The sequence below is a fragment of the Crocuta crocuta genome, unplaced genomic scaffold, assembly GCF_008692635.1.
Source record: "Crocuta crocuta isolate KB4526 unplaced genomic scaffold, BGI_CrCroc_1.0 scaffold340, whole genome shotgun sequence".
Taxonomy (NCBI): domain Eukaryota; kingdom Metazoa; phylum Chordata; class Mammalia; order Carnivora; family Hyaenidae; genus Crocuta; species Crocuta crocuta.
The window spans coordinates 3,111,003-3,137,516 of NW_027530642.1; the positions used below are offsets into that span (position 1 = coordinate 3,111,003).

A 26,514-nucleotide genomic window follows, 5' to 3' on the forward strand; every position below is an offset into this window, starting at 1 on the left:
ATGAGGGTGCTTGCCGTCATCCTGATTGCTAAAGCAGGATGTGTACAGGCCCTCAAGAGGTACACATGCCTGGATGAAAACATCTATTCCCCAGCTTCAGACCGACTTTACGCAAATTACTTAACCACTTGACCATTTAGTGAAAATTCCTGTGATAATGGCTGCCTCGTAGAGTATCATAAGAATTAAGTAAGATTAAAGCATTTAGCACAGTGCCTGCCTCTGAAGAAGCAACTGCTATTCTTAAGCTTGTTCCGTTCTTATGCCAAGGAGCAAGAATGACAGCTGGCTGGGATCCTGGTGGGAAAATGCTGGTGGTTGCTAGAGCATTCTTTTTATTTCCTGTGATGGGACTTTGCAGCTTGTCCTGTTGTTTCCTGGTAACAGATGCAATCAGCCAGGTCTTTGAAAGCAGTTCCTTTCAGGGATTTGTTTGCAAGGAGAGCCAGCTTGCACAGCTTGGGTTGGAGCAGCAGCCTGTCGGCCACAGGCATGCCGGGCAGGACTGGATGAGCTGTTGCCCACCTGAGACCACGAACCACGGGAGCCCAGCCTTGGCAGGTGAACCCGATGCCACGGGCTGCAGCTGCAACCTCAACCAGGGGCCTAGAAATGGCCCCTGCTGCCCTCCTCGCACCTTTCTCTGACCTGAGCTCCTGCAAGTCTACTAAACAATCCTGCCTAGCCCTTGACCACATGCTTTGTTATCTGGTCCTGCCGGCCAAACCTATACTTTTCTTTCGTTGTTCCAATTCTCTGTGCCTTTGGTCTCCTGCTCGCATCCCCTCCCAGCTTGGCTCCTTCAGCATCTCCTCTCCCCCACTTCACCTCATTATCTTCTGCTTGTCTGTTAGAATCTTCTTCATCCCTCTCTCAAAAATTACCTTCCTGGATGCCCCTCAAGGTACTCCACTTAATTCCCACAGTACCCCCACTTCCCACGTGCCACTGCCGTCCCCCTGTATTCTAGCCTGTTTCCTCCACTAATCTTGAGAAGGCCAAGTGTGTCTTGTTCAGTGTCGTCTACCTCAGCCCTCTGCCCCAGTCTTTGGAAAAGTATGGGCTCAGTAATGACTTGTTTAATCAATCACTGAAAGAATAGGTGTATGGGCTTCCCTCTACTGCAGACTAGATTGATTCTGTAAACTAGATAGTTTAAAAGAGCCGTTTTAGATCCTCTATACCTTAAAACCAACATGCGTTCCTGGGCTTCCAAGAAATAAAGGAGGGGCACCTGGGTGGCTCAGTTAAGTGGCCAACTCTCGATGTCAGCTCAGGCTTGGATCTCATGTTGGGCTCCGTATTGAGTTTGGAACCTACTTAAAAAGAAAATTTAAACTTTTAAAAAGAAATCCCTAGGGGCATTCAAGAAATGAGAGAAAAGTTCAAGATGAAATGGACTAGGGAATGGCTATAAGCAAAGAAAGTTGGGGTAGCCCTTAATGCAAACACCAAGTCAGTGCCAGGAAGTTTTAGGCTCTGCCCCTTTCCCTGTCCTCAGCCCGAAGGTGAGGGAGCTTGACCTTCACAGTAAGCCAGAAATTCTCAGATTTCTGGACTAATACAGTCCTAAGTAGGACTGTGTCCAGGCTCTTGATAAAAAGCAAAAGCTGGTCCTCTGGAAAACCACAATGGAGGCGCAATGGTTTCTCACAGATTAGGTTCAACCAAATATGACTCCTCCCTCCACTTCCAAAAACGATACCAACACACAAAAATAAGCACCCCAAACAAAACAAATTTATCCCCAAGACTTCATATTAGTTGTGCATTCCTACTTTTGATTTCGGCTCAGGTCATAATCCTGGGGTTGTGGGATTGATCCTCGCTTCAGGCTCTGCATTGATTGTGGAACCTGCTTAAGACTTTTTCCTCTGCCCCTCTCCCCAGTTCACTCACTCTCATGAAATAAAAAAAAAATAACTACATATGAAATGCTTGAAGTAATGAAAAAAATAGGCAAAATATAATCAGATGTCTTTGAAAAGGAACCAAAGAGAAATACATACAGTTATTGAAATTAATAATCACATGTCTTCAAAAGGGAACCAAAGAAAAATACATACAGTTATTGAAATTAAATACTCAGTGGATGGGTTCAATGGCAGATTAGAGCCAACAGAAGAAGAATTACTGAACTGCAAAATAACTGCAAAATAAATCTGAAGAAATACAAAAGTCCAGTGAGATTGGAACTGCAGTTCCTGCATGGCATTCTTCATGTTCTGCCTGAGGTAGAGCACTAGCCTTCCACTTCATCTTCATGGGTGGTGATGTGGCTCCCTGTCATGCATGAGGTTACTGTCAAAGTCATTTTCAGTCTCTTAATGCAGGATCAGGAAACCCCTTCCCGAGACCTGGCTTCAGGGGAGCCATTGACCTTAGGTGGTTCAAAGAGAAGATGTATAGGGGACTTAAAATAGGAAAATTCTGTCTTGGAGAAGAGGGAGCAAGCAGGGTTTTTCCTAAGGTGCTAGGAATTGTAGAAAGGTAGACTTGGGTTATCAAAGAGTTTTCTAAAAGAGCTGCTCAAAGAGGGAATAACATTTTTATGAGATCGGGATTTCCCCACCACTGGAGGCATGTAAGTATAAACCAGACTCCCAAAGGCCAGTTACATCAGAATCTCTTAGTATGGCAGAGACCTTGTTCCCCAGTGTGCTTTTTCTTCATTTTCTATTGTAAACAGTCTCAGTTTTTAGCTGGATGTGTGGTGATCAGAATAAAGACTCCGTAGGTGGTTAGGTCTGGCCCCATATGACTAAGTTGTGGCCAATGAGATAGAAGCAGAATGTGTGTATGCAGTTTGCAGGAAGTCTCTCTCTCTTTTAAATTAACTCTAGTCACCTATATTCTATCCCTAGGACTTCTTATAAATATAGGATATGTTCTGAAGGGGAAAAGACATATACCCTTTTAGCCTTTCCTCTAGATAATTGCTTTCAGATGTCTGCTGGAACTTGTCACCTTATCAGCTAGGCTCTCCCTGACCCTCACAGATCAGTTAGTGTTCCCCACCTAACCCCCACCTCCAGCCATTATTCTCAAGATATTTAACCATTTGTTTGCATACTCGTATCCCTTAACTCCACCTGATACATACATCTATGTGTCCAAGTCTCCTGGTTCTCAACCTTGAGCATGCATCAGATTCAGAATCAGTAGACCTGGGATGGAGGCCTGAAGATTGGCATTTCTGACACGTTTTCAGTTGCTGCTGCTGTCTGTGGTCTAAAGATCACACTCTGAGAACCATGGGCTTATCTCTTTAGGTTCCCTGCTATATCCCAGTACCAGGGACAGAGCCTAAGTGGTGGTGCTTTGTAGGTATTTGTGGACTCAATGTAATCACTTTGAGGTAAGTACTGTTATTACCCACATTTAACATAGGGGGAAACCAAGGGTCAGAGATAGGTGGCTTTTGCAGGGCCACATAGCTAGAAAGGAGCAGAGCTGGGATTTAGTCCTTCACTTGTCTGTAACCACAGATATGCCCTCAATCACTACACAGTCGTACCCCTGGTGAGCTGGGGCTCTATGTAGTCAGACTGGCCAGGAGGTGGTGGGGGATCCTGCTATTCTAGCCTCTGCCAAGGGAAGGAGATGGCAGCAGAGGCCTGCTCCTGAGGGAGCCTCCTGCTGCCCTGACTTGTGGTGTTCATTTATAGTGACCACCAGGTGGCAGCATTATTCTGACCTGAGGCTGCTTGCTGGCATGGGGAAGGTGTTTGGAGTTCTGCTATCATTAATTCTCGGGCCCTAGGCATATCCCGTGGGCCTACGGGTAGGCCTCAGTTCCCCCATCTTTAGAGAGGAGATTGGATCTACTTAATCTCCAAAGAGCCCTTACAGCTCAAATACCATCTATAAGAGACAGATATAGCCATTAAAATTCAAATACCTCAAAACCACTTATACTGTTTCCCACCCCCCCCACAGGAAAAAAAAAATACAACGACCACCACCATCACCCCCCCAAAACAACAAAAGCCCCACCATAGTAGTACTGTCCAAAAGAACTATAATGCAAGTCACAAAACTGAGCCACATGTAATTTGAAACTTTCTGGAAGACCTATGAATAGAAAAAATAACATCAATTATATATTTAATGCAATATATCCAAAATATTTTTATTTCAACATATAAGCCATATAGAAAATTATCAAGGTATTTTACATTCTTTTCTTATACTAAGTCTTTGAAATCCAATGTGTATTCTATACTTAACAGCACATCTCAATTCAGACTAGCCACGTTTAAGGCTTCAACTGCCACATACAGAGAGCTAGTGGCTGCTCTATCAGATGGCATAGCCCTGGAATATTCATGGCAATTGTTTATTGAAGTAGGAACTGTGCTGACCATTTTATATACATTATCTTAATCCTCATAGTGCCCGATGAAGTAAGTAAGGGTAGTATCATCTCATTTTTGCAGATGAAGAAGCTGAGGCTCAGGGACACTGAGTGTCTTGGCCAAGACAACACATTGCAAGTAAGCAGAAGAGTCTGGATTTGAACTTGGCTCTGTCTGTCTCTAGAATCTGGGCTCTCCGTCATGACATAATCTTGCCTTGATGGTAGATAGGCAGTCACGTGAGCCCACTCACGGGGTTCCAAATCCAGGGAGTGCAAAAGCCTGGGAATCAACAGTAGGCCTGTGAAGGTAGGAGATGAGGCCTTAAGCTGTCATTCTCCCATCCTACTTCTCCCAAACCTACTGTTTGGTAGGTTGCAGTAAGGTGAGTTGTAGCTCGCCCTCAGGAAAAATGATGATGTTCATAACTCAAATTCATGATGTACTTACCAAGTAACTTAAGTGTAGCATCTTCATAATCCTCATAATCACACTAGGAAGTAGGTACTTCTATCATTACCATTTTGCAATGAGGAAACTGAGGCACAGGATACTAGTTGCGATTCAGCCAAAGCAACTTGTGTTGGAGTCCGTGTCTTGGATTGCTTTGCTATCCTGCTGCCTAGAACAGGCTGTTCATGGATGTAGTAAGCTCTCTGTCTCTTGAGGCATGCAAACAGATTCTCAGGGATGTGAGGAAGTGTTCAGAAAGGGTCATTCCTGGGTAGGACAGAAGCCTGGTGAACTAAGCTTGTCTGGAGAGTAATTGTAGTAATTGCCCCCATGAAACAAAGAAGGGGGAAGAATCCCATCTGCCTTTCAAATCCATTCATTGGGAATAGGAGTACAGGAGGCGTCACCTTCACTAAGATCGGCCGAGATAAGGGAGAGGCAGCATGGCATAGTAGTCAGGAGAATGGGCTCCACACACAGCCTAGGCCTGTGTTCATGCCCAGCTTAGCCTTGGATAACTCCTAAATCCCCTGGAGCCTTGCAGGGCTGTTGTGACAATACGGTGAGAAACCATGTGGGACTCAGTTACAGTCAGTCAAAGAGGTGAGACCCTAAGAGGAAATGAAAGCCAGGAACAAAGGCCTTGGTGGACTTCAGGAGGTTTCACTTTGCCCAAATCCAGTGGACGGCGCTGGTGGTGGCAGCCCTGGGGAAATGAGCTGCGATGCTGAGGCAGGAGGTCCAAGTCCTGAGGAGAAGGAAGGTGGTGTCAGGGAGTGGCTTTGACTGCTGTGGAGGGGATGAGGCCAGACGACAGAGCAGCCTTTCTTGGAGGGGCAGCTTGTGCAGAAGTGCCTTGGGATGCCCCGCGCAGGAGCTGGGCAGGCCGGGCCCCTCCTCAGACTATCAAGTCCCTGTCCTGTTCCCTCTGTATCTTTCCCAGCCACAAACATGCTCAAAGGCCATGACCTGAGTCCTCTTCCAGCTGCTGACCCCCAACTCTCTGCCCCCCCTTCATGTTGGTACCACTTCCTCCCCTCCCAGTCACCTCCTGACCCACTGCTGACCTGCTCTTGTCTCCATCTCCTGTGGCCCCCACGTGGTCGAGCCCATGGGACTTCTCCATCTTGTTCTCTCAACGGCATTGGAGACAGTAAACCCTCCTCCCTCACCCCCTTACTGGGGTCTATGAGCACAGCCTCTCCCAGTTTCCCTTCTCCCTGATGATTTCGCCACACTGGCCAGGGCCCTTCCATTCAGTCTCGAAATGTTGAGGGTCCCCAGGGCTCAGCCCTAGCCCCATTGCTTTAAATGCCATCTGTGAATTAATTATTTACAAATGTCCATGTTCACTCGTTTTTTAAGTTTCAACCATCCTCCTGATGTCTACATATGGATGTCACAAAGAATGTAGCCAGAACCAAACCCTGGAGTCTGCCTATTCCAGAATGTGCTCTCCCATCTTCCCCATCTTGATGAATGCCTCTATCCATTATACAGCCCTAAACCCAGGCGCTGCCTTTGATCTCATTCCCACACCTGACATCTCTCCCTTCAAAACAGCTATGGAATCCATCCACTTCTCCCTGTCTCCACCAGCACCAGAAAACACCACCATCTCTCACCTAAGCTACTTCACTCCTAACTGGTTTCCAGGCTCCCCACTCCTGCCCCCCTTAAACGTATATGCCGCACATGATTTTAAAACATAAACCAAATACAGTCCCTTACTGCCTGACACGCTTTGCTAGCTTCCCTTTGTTTTAGAATAATACCCACCAAGACCAAGGTCTGCATGATCTGGCCCCTGCCTGTCTCATCAACAGCATTTGAAACCACACTCCCCCTTGCTCACCATGCTCAGACGTATTGCATTTCTTTCTGTTCCTCAGATGTGCCAAGGACTTCCTGTTTCTGTGAATGATATCAACTCTGTCACCCAAGTAGGAATCCTAAGCAGCATCTTGGTCCCACCCCTTTCTTCATATGCAGTCTCACCCCAGTCCTGTGGACTTTCCTCCTGACGTTTTACTCTTCGTCCCCTTTCCTCATGCTCCCAGCCACAGGCTCCACCAGGCTTTGCCTCTCCGGCTTGGCTTTTCTCCACAGTCTCCTGACCGGTCTCTCTGCCTCCAGACTCATGTTGTGATCTGATTCCAGCCACGGAACCCTGGCCCCTAAGCTTAACCCCAGCCACTGGTGGCCTGATCTCTGACTGATATCTGACTCTTGCTCCACCAATGACTGGGGCTCAGCCCTCACCAGGTGTCTTCAAATGCCCCTATATCTCCCTATATGGAGAACTTGTGCTTGTGCTTAATACATGTTTGTTGGACGAATGAATCATAGGGGAGGACTGCTCAGTCTGTCCTGTTCAGATGCACTCACTGAGACCAAGTCCAAAGGCTATTAACCTACTTGCCAGATGGCACCTGGGAGAAGAGTCCAGGAGTTCCAGATATTAGATTGATTGTAGAACATCTGACCTTGGGCAAATCAAATACTTTCCTTTCTTGATTATCTCTTGGATAAGATGGGAAGAAGCAGAACAGCCAGTCTCTTTTTCCTAGAGCACTGTACTGTATTCAGGGCCTTTTGTTACAAGTGTTTTCCATCCAGGCTCTCCTTAGACCCTCACAGCAGTCCTGTGAGATTCTCAATGCAGCAGCCCAAGCCACCCTTTTAAAATACAGTCAGAGGGGCACCTGGGTGGTTCGGTTGGTTAAATGTCCTACTTTGGCTCAGGTCATGATCTCACGGTTCATGGGTTCACACCTCATGTTGGGCTTTATGCTGACAGCTCAGAGCCAGGGGTCTACTTTGGATTCTGTGTTTCCCTGTTTGCCTGCTCTCTCAAAAATAAACAAACATTAAAACAAAGAATTCTTTAAACACACACACACACACACACACAATCAGGTAACAGAACTCCTCTATTCAAAGACTTCCCATGGCTCCTGATTTCACTCAGAGTAAAGGCCAAAGTCATGAAGATGGCCACAGGGCCTGGCCCCATGCATCACTGACCTCATGTGCACTTGCTCCACATCTCAGAGGCTCCACTCCAGCCACACTAGCCTCCTTCCGTTCCTCAACCATGCCGAGCACATCCCTGCCATGGGGCCTTTTCTCTGGCTTTCTTTTGCCAAGGACACTCTTCCCCCAGACATGGGGTTGGTAAACAACCTTCCCTTCAAGCCTGTGCTCAAATCTGGCCTTGCCAGTGAGGTGCATTCCAACACCCTACAAACTACTGCACCCTACCCGCATCGACTTGCCCCAGTAATACCTTCCCTTTTCCCCAGCTTGCTCATTTCTCTCTAACCAACAGTATAGCTTACTTGCTTGTCTCTTGCTAGAATGTAAATTCCATAAGAACAGAGATGGTTGTCTGCTTTGTTCATTGATGTAGCCCAAGTACCTAGGACAGTGCCTGGCACAAAGTAGGTGTGCAATAAGTAAGTGTTGAATGGGTGAATGAAAGAAGTGAAGTAACTTGCCTGAGGCAGATATAGTATATGTGGGACTGGAGCCGAAGCCTGTTCCTTCCCCACAAAGAGCCCCTTTCTCTGGCTCTGTGTTATGGCCCAAGTATACCAGAATCCATGGAGACCTCCTGCCAAAAGAATGGCCAGGCCATGTGGGGTGGTGGACAGAGCTGGAAATGCACTGTCTGCCCACTACCTAGGGCGGCTCCTCCCTATCAGGGACTTGGGGACTGAGGAGGAGAACAGGAAGGGCCCGAGGTCTTGGGAGACTCTGCCTCCTGGCTCAGCCAAGTGAACTGGCATGAACACACACCTCCGGAGCCTGGAGTGTCCGCACCAAAGGAGAGCAGGCATTTCAACTGACTAGCCTGAAGGGCTACCTTCAGATGTAGCAAGTTAGCAGTGAAAATCATGTCACTGAGCTACCTAAATTCTACTGCACACTTAGGTTCTCTGTCAGGCATGTGTATATTGACTCATTCAGTTCTTCCAGCAACCCAATGAGATAGATTCTATTAGTATGCCCATTTGAGGAAACCGAGGCAAAAGGAGTTTAGTAATTTGCTTAAAATCACACATCGAGTAAGTGGTAGAGATGGAATTTTTTCCTATCAAAAAAAAAAACCCACAAAAAACTTTTGAATAGTTACTGAGAAAGTCCAATAAAGATTACAACACACATTATGTGCCCATGTTTTACAAGAGCCCACTGCCCTTACAAGTGTCAGTGTAACAGTGATGGCAATATAGCGTCTTCTTAGTAGGCAGCACAGTTCCTGTGTAGGATTTGAATACGATTGCCGCCGATCATTTATTTTGCAAAATTTTAAACATACAGGAAAGTTTATCATTCCTGTACCCATCATCTATAATCAACTATTGTCAGTTTTATCTATTATCTGTCTGTATCTTTTTTTCTGAACCATTTGAAAATAAGTTGCAAACATCAACTCATGTCACCTCCAAGTCTTTCATTCAGCCTTCAGCTCCTAAAAACATAATCACTTAACAGCCAAAAATTCCATTATCAAACTTATTGCTAGGTTAAACAATAACAATTCTGAAATGTCCTCTAATATTCAATCCAGATTCACATTTCTTCTGCCTCTCAAAAATATCTTTTATAGCTTTTTTTTTTTTCCAAACCAGAATCTTGTCAAGATGTATAAATTGCATCTGGTTATTACATTTTTAAAATCTTTTATTTTTTTTTTTAAAGATTTTAATGTTTAAATAGTCTCTATACCCAACATGGGGCTCAAACTCACAACCCCGAGATCAAGAGTTGCATGCTCCACTGATTGAGCCAGCTAGGTGCCCCTACATTTGTTTTTTCTTTTTCTTTTTTATTTCTTTAATCTTTTAAATCTTTAGTCTTGTGGACTATCCCTGGATTTGTCTTTTTCCTCCTTGTGTCATTTAACTTGTTCTTCTACCCTTCTATTACTGTAAACTGAAACTAGGTCTAAAAGGACGCCTGGGTGACTCTGTTGGTTAGGCATCCAAGTCTTGGTTTCGGCTCAGGTCTTGATCTCATGGTTCATGGGTTTGAGCCCTGCATCAGGCTCCATGCTGATAGCGTGGGGTCTGTTTGGTATTCTCTCTCCCTCTCTCTCAGCCCCTCCCCCGTTCTCTCTCTCTCTCTCTCTCTTTCTCAAAATAAATAAATAAACTTAAAAAACCCCCACAAAAGTAGATTCAGGTTAATGATTTTTTAGCAAAGATATTGCCCAGCTGATGCTCAGTGTTATTATCCCATTAGGAAACATGATGTCAGGCTTTCCCACCGTTGGTGATACTCAGTTTGAGCACTTGGTGCTGAGAGCAGGACTGCACCACTGTGAAGGGCCTTTCCCTCTTTGCACCCAGTGACGACCTTTGGGATGATACTACAGTGTGTGATATCCTGTCCTTCTCCAGCTTTCGTCTCATGGTTTTGGCATCCATTGGTGGCCCTTACCTGAACCAGCTATTTATACTGGGGGTTATTAAAAGGTGATTTTCTAATTCTATCTTTTCTTCTAAGTTAGTTTTCTTGCATTCTTCTGTAAAGAAGAATTTTTCTTTGGGGCACCTGGGTGGCTTAGAATCAATTGACTTTGATTATTTTTTTTCATTATTTTTAAATTTAGCTTTACTTTGTATCAAAGTTACAAAAAATTTACATATTTGAAGAATCAAATGCTTCTCTAAGGCTTACTGTGAAAAATAGCATTTCCTCACCTTCCTCTTTATACCACTTCAAACTTTTTTAGCTGATTCTTTTGGTATCTATCTCTGTATCTCTAAATAAGTTCTGATTTTACTTCCTGTTTTTTCAATTTTAAACATATCTGATTGGTTTTTCACAGTGGAAGATGAGGATTTAGCTCTCTTTCCTCCTCTGTCCTTCTACGTCACTCTTTCTGTCCTTTCATCTTCCCTTATACCACTATTATATGTTTGGTTATTTATGATCAGCATTCAATGTTTACCATATTATGACAATGCATATGACATTCAATTTTAGTTACAGAGTATACAAGGATTATTATTCATTTCATATATAACTTTGGTTTACCCAAGTCTTAATAGTTGTTTTGATTTTTCATTTACTTAATTTTCTTTTCCTTTTTTTCCTCCCTCCCTCCCTCCCTCCCTCATGCGAGCAGGGGAGGGGCAGAGAGAGAGGGAGAGAGAATCCACGTCTAGCATGGAGCCTGACTCAGGGCTCAATCCCACGACCATGAGATCATGATCTGAGCTGAAACCAAGAGTCGGCTGCTTAACTGAGTGAACCACTCAGGTGCCCCTTCTTTCTTTTTTATTTTATTTTATATTAACATTTTTATTTATATATTTTGTGTGTGAGAGAGAGTATGTGCATGTGAGCAGGAGAGGCACAGAGAGAGAGGGAGAGAGAGAAAATCCCAAGCAGGCTTCGTACCATCAGCACAGAGACCCATGTGGGGTTCAAACCCACGAACCTTGAGATCATGACCTGAGCCAAAACCAATAATTGGTTGCTCAACTGACTGAACCACCCAGGTGCCTTCTTTTACATTTTTTAATTTAAATTTTATTATTATTATTTTTTAGAGAGGTGGGAGTGTGTTAATCAGGGAGGGGAAGAGGGAGAGAAAGAGAGACTCTTAAGCAGGCTCCACACCGCATGAGCCTAACTCAGGGCTTGCTATCACAACCCTGGGATCATTACCTAGACGAAATCAAAAGTGGGTTGCTCAACTGACTGAGCCACTCAGGAGCCCTTCTTTATTTTTTTTTTAATTAAGTTTTTTATTTTAATTCTAGTACAGTTAACATACAGTGTTATATTAGTTTCAGGTGTACAATATAGTGATTCAGCACTTCCTACATTACTCAGGTCTCATCGTGAGAAGTGTACTCTTTAATTCCCCCATCACCTTCTCCCCCCATCCCTCCACCCACCTTCCCTCTGGTAACCATCAGTTCTCTGTAGTTAAGACTCTGTTTTTTGGTTTGTCTTTCTCTCTTTTCCTTTGTTTTCTTTTGTTTCTTAAATTCCACATATAAGTGAAATCCTATGACATATGTCTTTCTCTGACTTACTTTGGTTAGCATTATACTCTCTATCTCCATCCATGTGGTTGCAAGTGAAAAGATTTCATTCTTTTTTTTATGACTGAATAATATTCCATTGTGTATATATACCACATATACCACATCTTCTTATCTGTTCATCTGTTGGTGAACACTTGGGCTGTTTCCATAATTTGGCTATTGTAAATAATGCTGCAGTAAATATGGGGGTGCATGTATCCCTTTGAATTAGTGTTTTTGCGTTTTTTGAGTAAATATTCCATAGTGCAACTACCAGATCATGAGGTACTTCTATTTTTAACTTTTTTAGGAACCTCCATAGTGTTTTCCAGAGTGGCTGCACCAGCTTGTGTTCCCACAGTGTATGAGTGTTGCTTCATTTACTTAATTTTCTATGAAATTATCATAATTTAATCTTTCTTATACTCTCCAAAAATTATCCAAATTGCCTCTCAGTACATATGAGATATCTATCAGGCACATCACATATCTACCAATTTTGTCATATTGAGATGTCTTTCAGAGCCTTTGGGCCTGAGCTAATGTAGATGTTTTGTTTTATTCCTAGAATTTCTGTGCACTACCCTCTTGGGGATCCCCATTCCATCTCACAAGTGAAATTTCAGTTTTATGTGTCCCAGGTCTTCTCGTATTTTTAGTGAACGCCTTCATTTTGGTGGAGCATACCTTCGTGAAGCTTTCTGAAAAAGGAAAGATTTTGAGATCTTGAATGTCTGAGAATATCTTTATGACACCCTCACATATTTGATGATTTAGCTCTGTGAAGATGCTAGGGTGGAAATAATTTTCCCATAGAATTTTGAGGGCATTGCTCCATTATCTTCTGGTTACCAGGGTTGCTGTTAAGAAATCCAAAGTCATTGATTCCCGTTTTTTTTGTATATGTTTTGTTTTTTCCACTTTGGAAGTTTGGAATTTGCAGAATCTTTTCTTGGTTTTTATTTTTCTGAAGCCTCACCAGGATGTGCCCTGGTTTGAAAACTTATTTTCATGCCTTTTCCTTGGTACTCCCTGGGCCCTTTTAGTTTGGAAATTTATGTCCTTGAATTCTGGAAACTGTACTGACTTATATCACTGATGATTTCTTCCCCTTTATTTTCTCTGTTCTCCATTTCTGGAACTCTGATATTTGGCTCTTGGGCCGCCCGAACTGGTCTTTAATTCTCTTTTCTATCTGGTTTTTCTTTTTATCTTTGTGGGAAATTTGTCTTTCTGAGTAACTAAAAGAACTTTATCTTCCATCTACCAATTGTTTAATATCTGCCCTTGTACTTTTAGTCTTCAAAAACTGTGTTTTTCTTCTAATGGTACCTATATCTTTATAGCATCCTATTCTCATTTCATGGGTATAGTATCATATTTTATGTGCTATTCATGGCCATTTTGTTCCTCCATGGTGCTTTTTCTGGGTTTGGTTATTGGTTTTGTTCATTCTCTTTTATGTTAGAGGCTTTTTTCAGATAGTCCATAACCCTTGATTATCTAAAAAACCAAGTAGAAGCTGTGAGCCATGACTAGGGCTTATCCCCTGAGGGCTTCCCTATAACGTTATTTGTTTCGTTGGGGAACCCCCAATGTTTCTCCTGGGATGGTCATATTCCCCAAAGAAAGATCTTCCCATGTACTGCCTTCTAGCGTTCAGGGACCTGGGGGTGGGGAGAAGGCTGGCACTCTTAGCCGTAGTACAGGCCCATGTCCTGTAGCGTGCCAGAGGATAACCTTCCAGTCTTCTCTGAGAGAGCGAGGGGGTACTGTGGAAGGAGAGGAACTGGGTATCCAACTGTTTGGTGAACACACTTCCAACCAATCCTCCTCTTCTTAGCTCCACCTTTACTCCTTCCTAGTTGCCTAATATCCCAATTCCTGAGCAGACTTACATCTGCCATGCAGATAGGTGGCTTCTCAGCTTTCCTAGCTGCAGGTTTAGGATTTAGCTCTCTGCGGTCTGCTATAGGAGTTACCTCTAGTGTACATGCTCTCCAGCTTCTAAAATTCTGCTCTGCTTTCTCTTCTGTCCTCCTTGTCCTTATAGTTTACATTTAAAAAAATGTCATTTGAGAGAGGAAGCGAAGCTATATGTGTGTTCTGGCCATCATTACCAAGAAATCTTTTTTTAAATTGAGCTATAATTCACATACCACAATATTCAAGCTTTTAAAATTGTACAACTCAGTGGTTTTCCATATATCCACAAAGTCTGTAACCATCACCACTATCTAATTCTAGAATATATTCATCACCCCAGAAGGAAACCTCGTACCCATTAGCAATCATCGTCTTTCCTCCCCTCCCCACCCCAGCCCCCAGCGACCACTAAATCTACTTTCTCTCTCTATGAATTTGTCTGTTCCAGACATTTCACAAAAATAGAATCATACAGTATGTAGCCTTTTGTGTCTGGTTTATTTCATTTAGCATGATGTTTTCCAAATTCAAACATTTAGTGGCATGAATCAGTACTTCATTGGTTTTGAAAAAACAGCAGTTTGGGGCGCCTGGGTGGTTCAGTCAGTTAAGCATCCAACTTTGGCTCAAGTCATGATCTCACGGTCTGTGAGTTTGAGCTCCGTTTCCGGCTCTGCGCTGACAGATTGGAGCCTGGAGATTCTGCGTCTTCAGATTCTGTATCTCCCTCTCTCTCTGCTTCTCTCCCGCTCGCACTGTCTCTCAAAAATAAATAAATATTAAAAAAAATTTTTTTAATGAAAAAAAAACAACAGTTCTGTTGATATATTAACTCCTCTTTATGGCTAAATAATATTGTGTTGTATGGCTATGCCACATTTATTCACTCACCAGTTGATGGATATCCGGGTTGTTTTCACTTTGGGGCTACAAAGAGTAGTGGTGCTAGGAACAGGTGTGTGCAGGTTTTTGTGTGGGCATGTGCTTTCCTTTCTCTGTGCCAGATCGAGGAGCAGAGTTACTGGCTCATATGGTAACCCTGTGTAATTTTTTTAAAAATATTTTTATTTTATTTCTAGGAGAGAGAGAGAGAGAGAGACAGCGTGAGCAGGGGAGGGTCAGAGAGAGAGGGAGACACAGATTCTGAAATAGGCTCCAGGCTCTGACCTGGCAGTCAGCACAGAGCCCGACGCGGGGCTCGAACCCACGAATCGCGAGATCATGACCTAAGCAAAAGTCGGACGCTCAACCGACTAAGCCACCCAGGCGACCCCCTGTGTAATTTTTTTGAGGAATTGTCAAATTGTTTTTCAAAGTAGCTGTATCATTTTATTTTATTTTTTTTAAGTTAGAGAGAGAGAGAGACTGCGAGTGTGAGAGCACGTGGGAAGGGGCAGAGGGAGAGGGAGGGAGAGAATCTAACAGCCCTTAGATCATGACCTGCGCTGAAACCAAGAGTCACTCTTAACCAGCTGAGCCACCCAGGGGCCCCTTATTTATTTTTTTAAAAGTAAATTCTACCCCCAATGTTGGGCTTGAATTTAGGACCTTGAGATCAAGAGAGGCGTGCTCTACAGCTGAGCCAGCCAGGTGCCCCAGCTGCGCTATTTTACATTCCCACCAGCAATAGATGACAGTTTCACTTTTTCCACATCTTTATCAACACTTGTTATTGTCTGTCGTTTTGATTATAGACATCATGGTGTGAAGTGGCACCTCACTGTGGCTTTGATTTCCATTTCTCTAATAACTAATGATGTGGAGCATCTTTTCATTGTTTATTGGCCATTTGTACATCTTTGGAGAAAGATCTGCTTAAATCCTTTGCCCATTTGAAATTAGGTGTTTTTTGACTGTTGAGTTCTAATACCTCTTTATATAGTCTGGACATTAGACCTTTATCAGATCTAATAATTTGTAAATACTTTCTTCTATTTTGTGGGCCGACTCTTCACCTTCTTTATAGTGACCTTTGAAGTACAACACACTATTTTTCTTTGTCGCTTGTGTTTGAAGAAATTTATTTATTTATTTATTATTTATTTATTTGTTTGCTTATTTATGTGTATTTATTTTTGGGAGACAGAATGCAAGCAGGGGAGGAGCAGAGAGAGACAGAAAGAGACAGAATCCAAAGCAGGTTCCAGGCTCTGAGCTGTCAGCACAGAGCCTGATGCGGGGCTCAAACTCACAAAGCGTGGGATTATGACCTGGGCTGAAGTCGGATGCCCAACCAAATGAACCATCCAGGCGCCCCTAAGAAATGTTTTTAAAAGGGGCGCCTGGGTGGCTCAGTCGGTTAAGCATCCTATTCTTTTTTTTTTTTTTTTTTCCAAATAGTTTATTGTCAAATTATTTTCCAAATTCTCCAAGCNTAGCAGTTAAGCATCCTATTCTTGGTTTCCTCTTAGGTCATGATCTCTCTCTCTCTCTCTCTGTCCCTCTCCTGCTTGCTTTCTCTCTCTCAAAATAAATAAACAAACTTTAAAAAAAGAGAATGTTTTTAAAATGTCTTACTTTAATAATAGTTTTATTGAGGCATAGTTGACACATAACAAATTTTGTGTATTTAAAGTGTACACTTTGGTAAGCTTTAACATATGCATACATCATGAATGAAGCTCTACAATCAAGACCGTGCCCTCAAAGTTTCTTTGTGCCATTTTGCCACTGTCTTTCTTGTCCCATCCAGCACTGCACTCCCTCAGTCCTTAGGTAACTGCTCATTTCTATGCTATCACTATAAGTTAATTTGCATTTCCTAGAACTTTTTCTAAATGGAATCATATAGTATATACTCTTTTGTTCTGGCTTCTTTCATATAGCATAGTTATTTTGAGATTCATCCAGATTGTATGTGTACCAATAGTTCATTCTTTTTTTTGTAAGTAGTATCCATTGCATGGGTGAACCACAATTTGTTTATCTAATCACTTGTTGATGGACATTTGGGTTGTTTCCAGTTGGGGGCTATTAGGAATATTTGTGCTCAAGTTTGTATGGATACATAGTTTGTCTTGATTATCCAGAAAATATCTTACTAGTAAATATATGAGTAACAGTTTCATTTCTTGAGCACCTTCTATGGTTACCAGGCTCTGTGCTAAATGGTTATTTAATCTTACAACTTGGCAAGTTTAGTATTATTGTCCTTCCTTTACAAAGGAGAAAACAATTCAGAAAGATCAAGGGACTGGGTCAGGTCATGCGGCTACGTCTTTCTGACTTGGAACTTGAACTCAGGTCTGGTGCATTGAAGGCCATGTCTGCTCTTCTCCCTCTCCTCAAAATACATCTACTATCTCCCTTGACTTTTGAAATCTTAGACTGATTGAATCTTCAAACCACAAAGTCTTTATTTTATTTTTATTTTTAACAGGTTTTATATATTTTTAGTTTACTTATTTATTTTGAGAGATAGAAGAAGAACATGAGCAGGACAGGGGCTGAGAGAGAGGGAGAGGATCCCAAGCAGGCTCTGAGCTGTCAGCACAGAGCCTGATGTGGGGCTCGAACTCATAGACTGTGAGATCATGACCTGAGCTGCAACCAGCTGAGCCATGCAGGCACCCCAAACCACAAAGTCTTTAAAAACTACTAAAATTACTAAAAAAAAAATCGTTAATGTAAATTTTGAAACACATAAAAGACATAAAGATTAATACAACAAATATGGTATGTAAGCCACAGTTAGTAAGAAATAAAACCTTGCCATCACAGTTAAATCTCCCCTGTGTGCCCTTCCCAGGCCTTCTGCAGAGGCCCCCACTGTCCTGAATTTGAAACACATGGTTTGGACATCAGCATGACAGAAGAGCAGAGTGTAAACAGACTCCCCACTTCTTGGATGCAGGATCTTGGGCAAGCACGTAGCCTCTCAAAGCCTCAGGGTCCCTACCTATAAATGGAAATAGTAAAATAAAACAGGCTTCAAAGGGTCACTGTAAAGATTAAATGAATCAAACATGTAAAACAATTAGCACTGTGCCTGGCACAAAGGAGGGCTTAGTAAGTGGCAGTTAATGTTAGTCCCAGAGCCTTAGAACCACAGACTCAGTTCATAAAATGCACAGGTTAGAAGGCAGCAGGGGGATCACTGAGCCCACTGTGTCCCCTCCCTTTCTGCACCCAGTCATCCATGTGGGAACCTGGGAGACAAAGGCATTTTCTCTTTCAAAGTGATTTCCTGTCTAGGGAGTAAACATTTGCCTGTTTTTTGAAACGTGGAAAGTGCCTTATGAATCCAGAGGTCTGCCTGGAAACAAGTGATGAAGGCCCTGAGCAGCCAATGGAAGTGGGCTGGCCTTTCTACCTGTCCGGGGAGCCTCACCCCCCTCATCCTGCCCTGTTAAAGGCAGCTTTGCCCAAGTGGGGGTATTTCCAGCTTTGTGGTTTTCACTTCTACTTTAACTAGTGGGCGGAGTGGCCTCCTGTGGACGAATCAGATTCCTCCTCAGCCCCAACTTCAAGAGGTGAGCCACTGTTCAGGGTCCCAGACACCCAGGAGACAGCGGCGGCGGCAGCAGCAGCGGCAGCAGCAGCGGCAGGAGGAGGAGGTGTGGGAAAGACTAGAGGCCAGAACCATGGAAGACCAGCGTGACCTTATCTCCAACCATGAGCAGCTGCCCATGCTGGGCCAGCGCCCCGGAGCCCCGGAGAGGTACGTGTGAGCTACGGGGGAGAGCACACAAACCCTGGACCACACAGATGTGCCCAGGTGCTGCGGGAAGAGCACTAGACTGGGAGCCACAGGACAGATGGGTTCAGGCCCTGACTCTGGGTGATTTTGAGCAAGACTCTGGCCTGCTTGGGTCTTCTGTTCTCCCTCCTGTAAAATGAGGGGGCTTCTCGAGGGCAGGAGTTTTTTTATTTCTTTGCATGGTACACTTCTGTTCTGAAAATCAGGAGAGAGCCCCGGATTCTCTCCCTAGAGTTTCACACAGTATCACGGCTTCACAGACCTCCTAAAGCTGGACCGTGAATCCTAGGTTAGAAACTTTAGACCAGATCTGGAAAATGCTATGGATCCTAGATGGAGACACAGAGTTTCTCAAAGAGGATGGTAGCAGCATCCCGTCACAGAGGGGTTTGTCCCTGATTGGCCTGGATCCATGTAGGAGTTTGTATCAGGGAGGTGTAGTCACAGGTGTTCATTGAGAAGACGGATGGGTCCGCCATTACGGGAGGGATGGAAAGACCGCGGCAGGGGTCAGGGAGAGGCAAGGGGGTGACTCTGGCTACATTTGTAGAAGGGACTGAAGGTTGATGTGGGCATGCCCTGCCGGTGTCCCTCTCCCTTGTAGCAAGGGGCCAGCACAGCCATCCAGGGGACCCGGGGACCCCTCTCCCAGCCCCAGGATTCTCTCTCATCCAGGTGTCTCCTGAAAAAAAGCAGGATTAGAATGTAGTTACCTTGTTCAGATTCTGTGTCTACCCCTGCCCCTCTCTGCCCCTCCCCTGCTCTCTCTCTGCCTCTCAAAAATAAACATTAAAAAAAAAAAAAAAGAATGCAGTTACTCTGTGTCCCCATAGTCCCCAGTCTTCAAAAAGTAATTTGCAGATTGGGGCTCCTGGCTGGCTCAGACAGTAGAGCATGTGACTCTTAATCTCAAAGTTGTGAGTTTGAACCCCACATTGGGTGTAGAGATGACTTAAAAATAGAATCTTAAAAAAAAAGGTAATTTGCAAATTATAGGGACTTAGGGCTGTGATGTCAGCTGTTACCAGGCAGAAAGGGGTTTGGGAGAGACGCTCAGAGATGTCATGAGGAACTGCATTCTGGGAGATAGGTAACAAATCACTGCTTCTCTCTGGGTCTCAGTAATAATAAACTAAACTAAACTAATAAAATAAAAACAATGATGATACTAGTCATGATTAATAGTTCCCTTTCACTGTCTACCTGTCACTAGTCCTCAGCCACTGTTAATTACTATGATTATTATGTGCTAAACCCAATCCTAATTCTCACAGTAACCCTATGAGTTGGGTACTTTTCTCATCCCTATTTTTATTTTTATTAACAATTTTTAAATTATTAATTAAAATTATTAATTTTATTATTATTATTAATAATAATAATAATTAAGTAGGCTTCACACCCAGCACAGAGCCCAGTGCAGGACTTGAACTCACAACCCTGATATCAACATCTAAGTTGAGATCAAGAGTCAGATTCTTAACCAACTGAGCCACCCAGGCTCAGTTTTTTTTTTACATAAAATTGAGGCTTTGTTAGTTACCAGCTTACCTAAGTTGTCACAGCTAGTGAGTGTTGGAGTCAGAATTTGAACCCAGCGCTTGCCTGATTTCAAAGTGTGTCTCACTCTACCATCTGGCCCCCATCTGGAGGCATGGTTTGCAGGGAGGGGAGGTGGAGGCCCTCTGAGCTCAGGCTACCCAGCGAGTTGCAGACCCAGCATGGGCTCAGTGTACTGAGAGGGTAGCCCCTCCTCAAATCTTTGTCTCGTTTTCCTTTTAGTTTAGTTACCACTTCTAAAACTGACCCTGCCCAGTGTGCTCAGTCCATTCCAGCCGGGAGCTGATTTCAGACACTTTTGTGAACACTTCTGCCTCGCAACATCTGTATCATGATTCCTGCTGGTTCTGGTTGGCTCCTGACTTCAGCCAATTACTATTGTTGATTCAAGAAGGAGGTAGTGGAAAGGAGGAAATGAAGATAGAGGTGACTAGAGTTGGCAGTTATTCAGAACCAGGGGACCGCATTCAAGATGCAAAAAGAGGAAGGAAACCAGATGCTAAGTTTAACTAGTAGCTTCCGAGAAAGGATTCAGTGCTGTGTGCCCAGGTATGGCGCCAGGAGCTTTACCCTTAGGATCTTATTTTCTGTAACAACCTCTTGAGTAGCTCAGGTTACTCACTCAGAGGGGTTAAGTGACTTACCCCTGGCCCCTGAGCTAAGGGGGTGAAACTAAGGTTCAGTTTCTCCTAAGACTGGAATTAGATGGGATGTGGGGTTGCGGAAGGGGTGAGCATGAGCCTGTAGATAAGGAGCTGGAGAGCGTGAGCCTAGACAGGCCCCTGGCTTGGGTGGACTTTTCACAACCTTTAGAGGACGCCCCTCTTCCTTGGGAAGGCCTAGAAGTGGGATTTGTTTTCATTTTCCCCTCCTGTCTCGTCTCCTCTTCCCCATGCAGAGTGTTTGCTTTGTCCTAACAGAACGACAATCTTTTGGGCTGGACCTTGGCCCAGAAAATGCAGAGGACTGGCAAGCAGAGAGCCAATGAGAATGAGCTGTGTTTGTGATGTCATGAGTTACTATGCAGGAGGGTCTCCTGGAGTTTCCTAAAGTGTCCCTGTTGGTTCCTGGAGTAAGCAGAATGCAGTCTCCTCCTGGAAGTTTCCACTGGGGTTCTAGTCGTCAGTCCCAGCTCTGGGGCCAGGTGGGAGAAAACTGGCCGGGAACTCTCAGTGCCTGGCACAGGACCCTTACATTCCCCAAACTGTGCCACGTTCACGTGCCCCGCCAAACTCTATCCAAGGTCGACAGCTCCAAAGGCTGTCTCAGATATGGCTACTCCTCCCTGTCGGGCCAACCAGTTTAGGGAATGTGAGACTCTCTCCCAGTCATATAGGCTCAGGCACCACACTCCCGCTGAGGTCCCCCCTTGGGGGGGGTATCATCATTTGAAATATGTCAGTCAGATTGCTTCAAAGAAGAAAACCACCAGATCCTAGAATTGCTGAGGTGAGAGGCGTCCACACGACAGGCCCAAAGAATGGCAGAGATTTGCTCAAAGACACTGAGAGTCTGGGGCAGAGGATGTGCCCCCAGAGTGGGTGGTACCCGGCCCCGTTCTAGTCTGACACCGTCCAGTGCCCCTAACCTACCCCTGAAATGTGAAGGCCTCACTTCTCATTTTTCGGTGGGCCACTTGCTCTGCTGTCCGGGTCCCACTTCCTTCCTTTTTCTCTGACTTCACTGCAGGGGTTGAGTAGGTAGGGAATGAAAACCACCTCCCCCTCGAGGGCAGTGCTGATCCTCAGGGAACCCCCTGACAGAAAGAACAAGGTACTTGTCACTGGCTCTTCCCCACTCATCTTGCCCCAGGTGCAGGGGGCAGATCTGGGCGTTCTGCGTAGGAGGATCGGAGGGACAGCAACGGTCGGAACTACGGGGTTCAGGGAATGTCTTCAAGCTGCATGTGCACAGGCACTTGTTTGTGCTTAAAGTGTGTGTGTGTGTGTGTTGGGGTAGCTGAGGGGGTAGAGGGGCTGATGGAAATGGGGCCTCCCCCCACCCTGTCAGTCCTTGGGGCAGCCACCGCTGTGGACTCTCCTCTGACCTGTCTCCATCCCCCCAACAGCAAATGCAGCCGAGGAGCCCTGTACACAGGTTTTTCTGTCCTGGTGGCTCTGCTCCTGGCTGGCCAGGCCACCACTGCCTACTTCCTGTACCAGCAGCAGGGCCGGCTGGACAAGCTGACGGTCACCGCACAGAACCTGCAGCTGGAGAGCATGCGCATGAAGCTCCCCAAGGGTGCGTGCCCCACCTCCACCCTGACGCCCCCACCCGCGTGCCTTCACCCTGGGGCCCACCTCCTTCTCCCTGTGGGGGGGAAGCCCAGCCCCTTCTCACTGGGGTTTGAGACTTTGGTCCCCCATCTGAGTACTCTCTTCCCTGGCCACTGGGGCCACACTCAGACTGTCTGTACCTCCTGTCCCACAGCTACCAAGCCCTTGAACAAGATGCGGGTAGCCTCCCCCATGCTGATGCAGGTGATGCCCATGCAAGGCCTGCTCCAGGGGGTAAGGACGACCTCAGGGCGGTGGAAGGGGGAGGCGTTATCTAGCCCAGATGGAGGGCAGGCGGCAAGGGACAAGGGAGGACTGGTGAGCCAGGAAAAGCAGGGCTGGGGGAGTGGACCGCGGTGAGGGGCGGGGGGCGGGGGGAGGGCAGGGCCCACCTTAAGAAGAAGAGGGCTCCCAGGTGTGGAGGAGGAAAGCGCCTCTGGGGGCCCGTCCCTGGGACGCTTACAAGGCGCTTCTTGTTTCCCAGAGCACCTCACCGTCCCCTCCTTTCCCAAAGCCCTGATGTCCTAGATGGGTAATGTTTTTGTTCATAAAACAATCTGTTGTCCCCAAAGCTGTGGGCAGGGAAGTTTATGCAGATTTGACCAATAAGGAACCTTGATGCGGGTAAAGTGACCTGTTTGAGCTCCCGTGCTTGGAGGTGGCAGACGTGGGCCTGTTCCTGTTGAACACCTGGGCCTCGGGACCCTCACCCAGACTCTGGCTGCTGGCTCTCGTTTGTGGGCCTCCTCCTTTGTGGGCCAGTGCTGGTAACCCCCTTTTCCTTTCTTCCACAGCCCATGCAGAATGCCACCAAGTATGGCAACATGACACAGGACCACGTGATGCACCTGCTCCTGGTGAGTGGGACCCAGCCAGTGGCCCTGCCTGCCCACCCAGGTTTCCCCAAAGGGAGTCTGCTCGAAGGCCTGGGCCATTCTGGGCTCACAGGAGACGTCACTAGGGGCTCACCAGATTAGCGAAAGAATGCCAGTGCGGCCCTTAAATGTCATACATAGTCTAGCCCTGCCAGCTCCTTTTTTGAGTGGTAGAGAGAATCTGAGGCCCCAAGCCCAGAAGTGACTTGCTCAAGGTGCCCATTTTTTCCTCCCCAAATTTCTTTTGCATGTCTCCTCTGTCCCAGGCACTGCAAGGCTCTGGGCTCACATTGGGAAACACTCAGACTTGCTTCTAATCCTATGGGAGTCCCAGGCTAGTGTGGGAGACAGACAAGTGACCAGGTGATGAGCAGGGAGATTTCTAAGGAAAGAGGCAGAGGACTCAACCGAGCGATGGCAGGGGAAGGGGTGTGGAGGAGGGGAGCCCTGCAAGAGGAAGAGTCTGCGAGGAGTGGAAGACTGGGGGTTAGTGGTGGAACTGGGCCTGGAGCCTGGGTCTCTGTACTCCCAGCCTGGGGATCACGTAGCTGTGCCGCCGGAGGACCCTTGCTGCCCCCCCTCCCCACTGGCTCCATTACAGCGAGGGTCCAGGCGAACATGGGCTGCACATTTCACCTTGCCTGCCAGGGAGCACTTTTCAAACCTTCCTTCCTGCTTACTACGCTGCAGGAGGCCGACCCTCTGAAGGTGTACCCACAGCTGAAGGAGAGCTTCCCAGAGAACCTGAAACACCTTAAGACCACCATGGGAACCCTGGATTGGAAGGTCAGCAGCGTTCCCCGCACTGCGTCCCTCATTCCTGACCTCTAGGACAGGGCTGGGAAAAGGCGCTGTAAGGGGTGGTCCGGGGAAGCCATCCCCAGGGAGCTGACACCAACAAAGCCACAACCATGAAGAGGGTTGGAGGTGAGGAAGCATCTAGACCAAACTCCGTGGGTCCGGGCTGCAGCTGGACTCTGGGGTGTTGAGTCCCTGTCAGACCCTCCATGTCTTTCCCAAGGGGCAAAGCAGGTAAGGTCGGAGGGGGCTGTTGAGCCTGACCCCTCGCCTCATCCCATTAGGTCTTTGAGAGCTGGATGTACCATTGGCTCTTGTTTGAAATGAGCAAGGGCCCGCTGGAGAAGAACCACGCTGATGCTCCGAAAGGTATGGGGCGCGGGGGCCTTGGGCTGCCAGGGCTTCTGAGAGCCCCCTCAGGGCCCTCCCTGCTTCAGGCACCGGGACTCCCCAGCTCTCATTCCTGTCTCTCCTGCCTGTTCCTTCCGGGCTGGCTGCTCCCCCCACCCCCAGCACCACCCTGCCTGAGGGCCCACAGGGCAGAGGCCTCCTTTTAGGGGATGACCTCCCTTGTGGAGGACGGTGTCGGCCTGGAGCAAAACCACCCAACATTCCAAGTGTCCTCACAACGACCTCCTCCTCCTCGCAGCCCTGCACAGGTGTCTGAGGGGGCTGGGCGGGCTCAGGCCCCACTTTCAGAAGGACCTCCTTATGCTCACACAGCCAGCAGGGGCCAGACAAGAGGGCCTTGGGGTTTTTCCATCTTGTGGACAACGCATGGCAGGATTTTCAGCCCTAAAGCATCAGAGAGAGCCAGGTCTCCATCCTGGCACTAGTATGCCATGCGGCTTAGGGCAAGGGTCTTCCTTCTGGGCTTTGGTGCTGGAAGTGGAAGATCAGTGGCCCATTCCCACCCCAGGCCCCCTGTTTTCCCTCATAGGTGCATAGAAGGCCCCTTCAGTGCCATCTTGACCGACTCCCAACTGATGTCTGAATCCCTCCACATCCTCAGCAAAGCCCCAGTTTGTACTTGGAAAACCCCAGTAACAGAAGTTCAGACTTCCCAAGATGCCTACTGCTTTCTCCTAGAAATAAGAATCACAAGTGCAATTCCAAACTTTAATAGGCCTTGAGTATCAGAAGAAGGTTCTGGGATAAATTAGCAACTTGGCCATTCACTTCCTCTTTGATCTCAGACTTTGTTGGTCCATGCCTTAGTTTCCCCATCTGTGCAATGGGTAGAGTGAGCACAGCCACTCAGGCAGAAGGCATTAGGCCCACAGCAGCGGCACGTGGATCTCTCGTTCTGCTGAGACCCTGGCCCAGGGCCTGCTCACTCACTGTGTCTTCACCATGCCTGTCGCTTCAGTACTGACGAAATGCCAGGAAGAGGTCAGCCGCATTCCCGCCGTCCACCCTGGCATGTTCAGGCCCCAGTGCGACAAGAACGGCAACTATAAGCCGCTCCAGTGCTATGGGAGCACCGGCTACTGCTGGTGCGTCTTCCCCAACGGCACCGAGGTCCCCTACACCAGGAGCCGCGGGCACCGTAACTGCAGCGGTAAGAGTGCCTGCCCGCCCGGCCAGGGAGCGTCAGAGGAGCAGGAAGGTCCAGGAAGGCCCGCCTGGCGCACACGCGGCCAGGACGCTAGAGCTCCGGGGGGCAGCCACTCCTTTACCCATGCATCTCTTCTCTCCTTACACCCACTCATCTGCTTACTCATCTGTCCCTCTGTCCTTGACCTGTGATGCTCATGCAGCCCTGCACCACCGGTGCATCCACGAGTCCTACAGGCCCGCCCGCCCTGTGTCATCTCCTTCCTTGGCCTTCCCCGACCACACCTGGTTGCTGCTGTCCGACAAGAGCCCCTCCCTCTGGCACCGGCCCCACCGCTCACGGATCCCTGGCAGGGCTGGGAAGAATGACCCAGGCCCCTCGCCAGTGGGTGTGGGAGGCTGGACTGCCAAGTGACAGATGGCCTTGCTACTCCTTTGCAGAGCCACTGGACACTGAAGACCTGTCATCTGGGCTGGGGATGACCAAGCCGGACGTGGGCCCAGGTAAGGGCTCTGCAGGGGCCACCCAGTCCCCAGCAACTTCTCCCCAGAGGGGCCGAAACCCTCACGGATGAGTGGCCAGTGCAGCGTGGCCCTGGGTCATCCTCCAGCCTCCCTGGGGACATCCATCTCATACATGAGAACCACCTCTAGAGGCTGTGGGGTGGGAAGTCCTCAACTGCTCTGAGATCCAAAGGGGGCTGGGAAGGGTCAGGGACAACAGGGGACCCCAACCCTAACTGGCTGCTTCTCCTCTCCACAGTGGCCGTGTGAACAGCAGACGCCGGCACGCAGCCAGCCCCGCATGCCCACTGACTCCTTGTCCTACTCTCCATCGGCCCTAGCCCGCCTTTTCCCTTACACCTCACTCCCCCGCCCCCACCTCCCGCTCTGCGCCTCCCTCCACGACGCCCTGGCACCTGGCTCCCCACCGTCCCTGGCCACGCGGGGGAATGCGCGGCC

General features: G+C 47.0%; 1 protein-coding gene across 1 annotated transcript; it reads left to right on the forward strand.

Moving 5' to 3' along the window:
• On the forward strand, window positions 1–25,961 carry CD74 (CD74 molecule). Its single transcript, XM_077769052.1, has 8 exons — window positions 1–59; window positions 18,141–18,446; window positions 22,114–22,286; window positions 22,476–22,555; window positions 23,116–23,178; window positions 23,887–23,982; window positions 24,279–24,363; window positions 25,364–25,961. Exons 1-8 carry the CDS (start codon window positions 1–3, stop codon window positions 25,741–25,743), a joined length of 1,242 nt encoding a protein of 413 aa, XP_077625178.1. The 3' UTR covers window positions 25,744–25,961.
• Window positions 25,962–26,514: the final 553 nt, after the last annotated feature.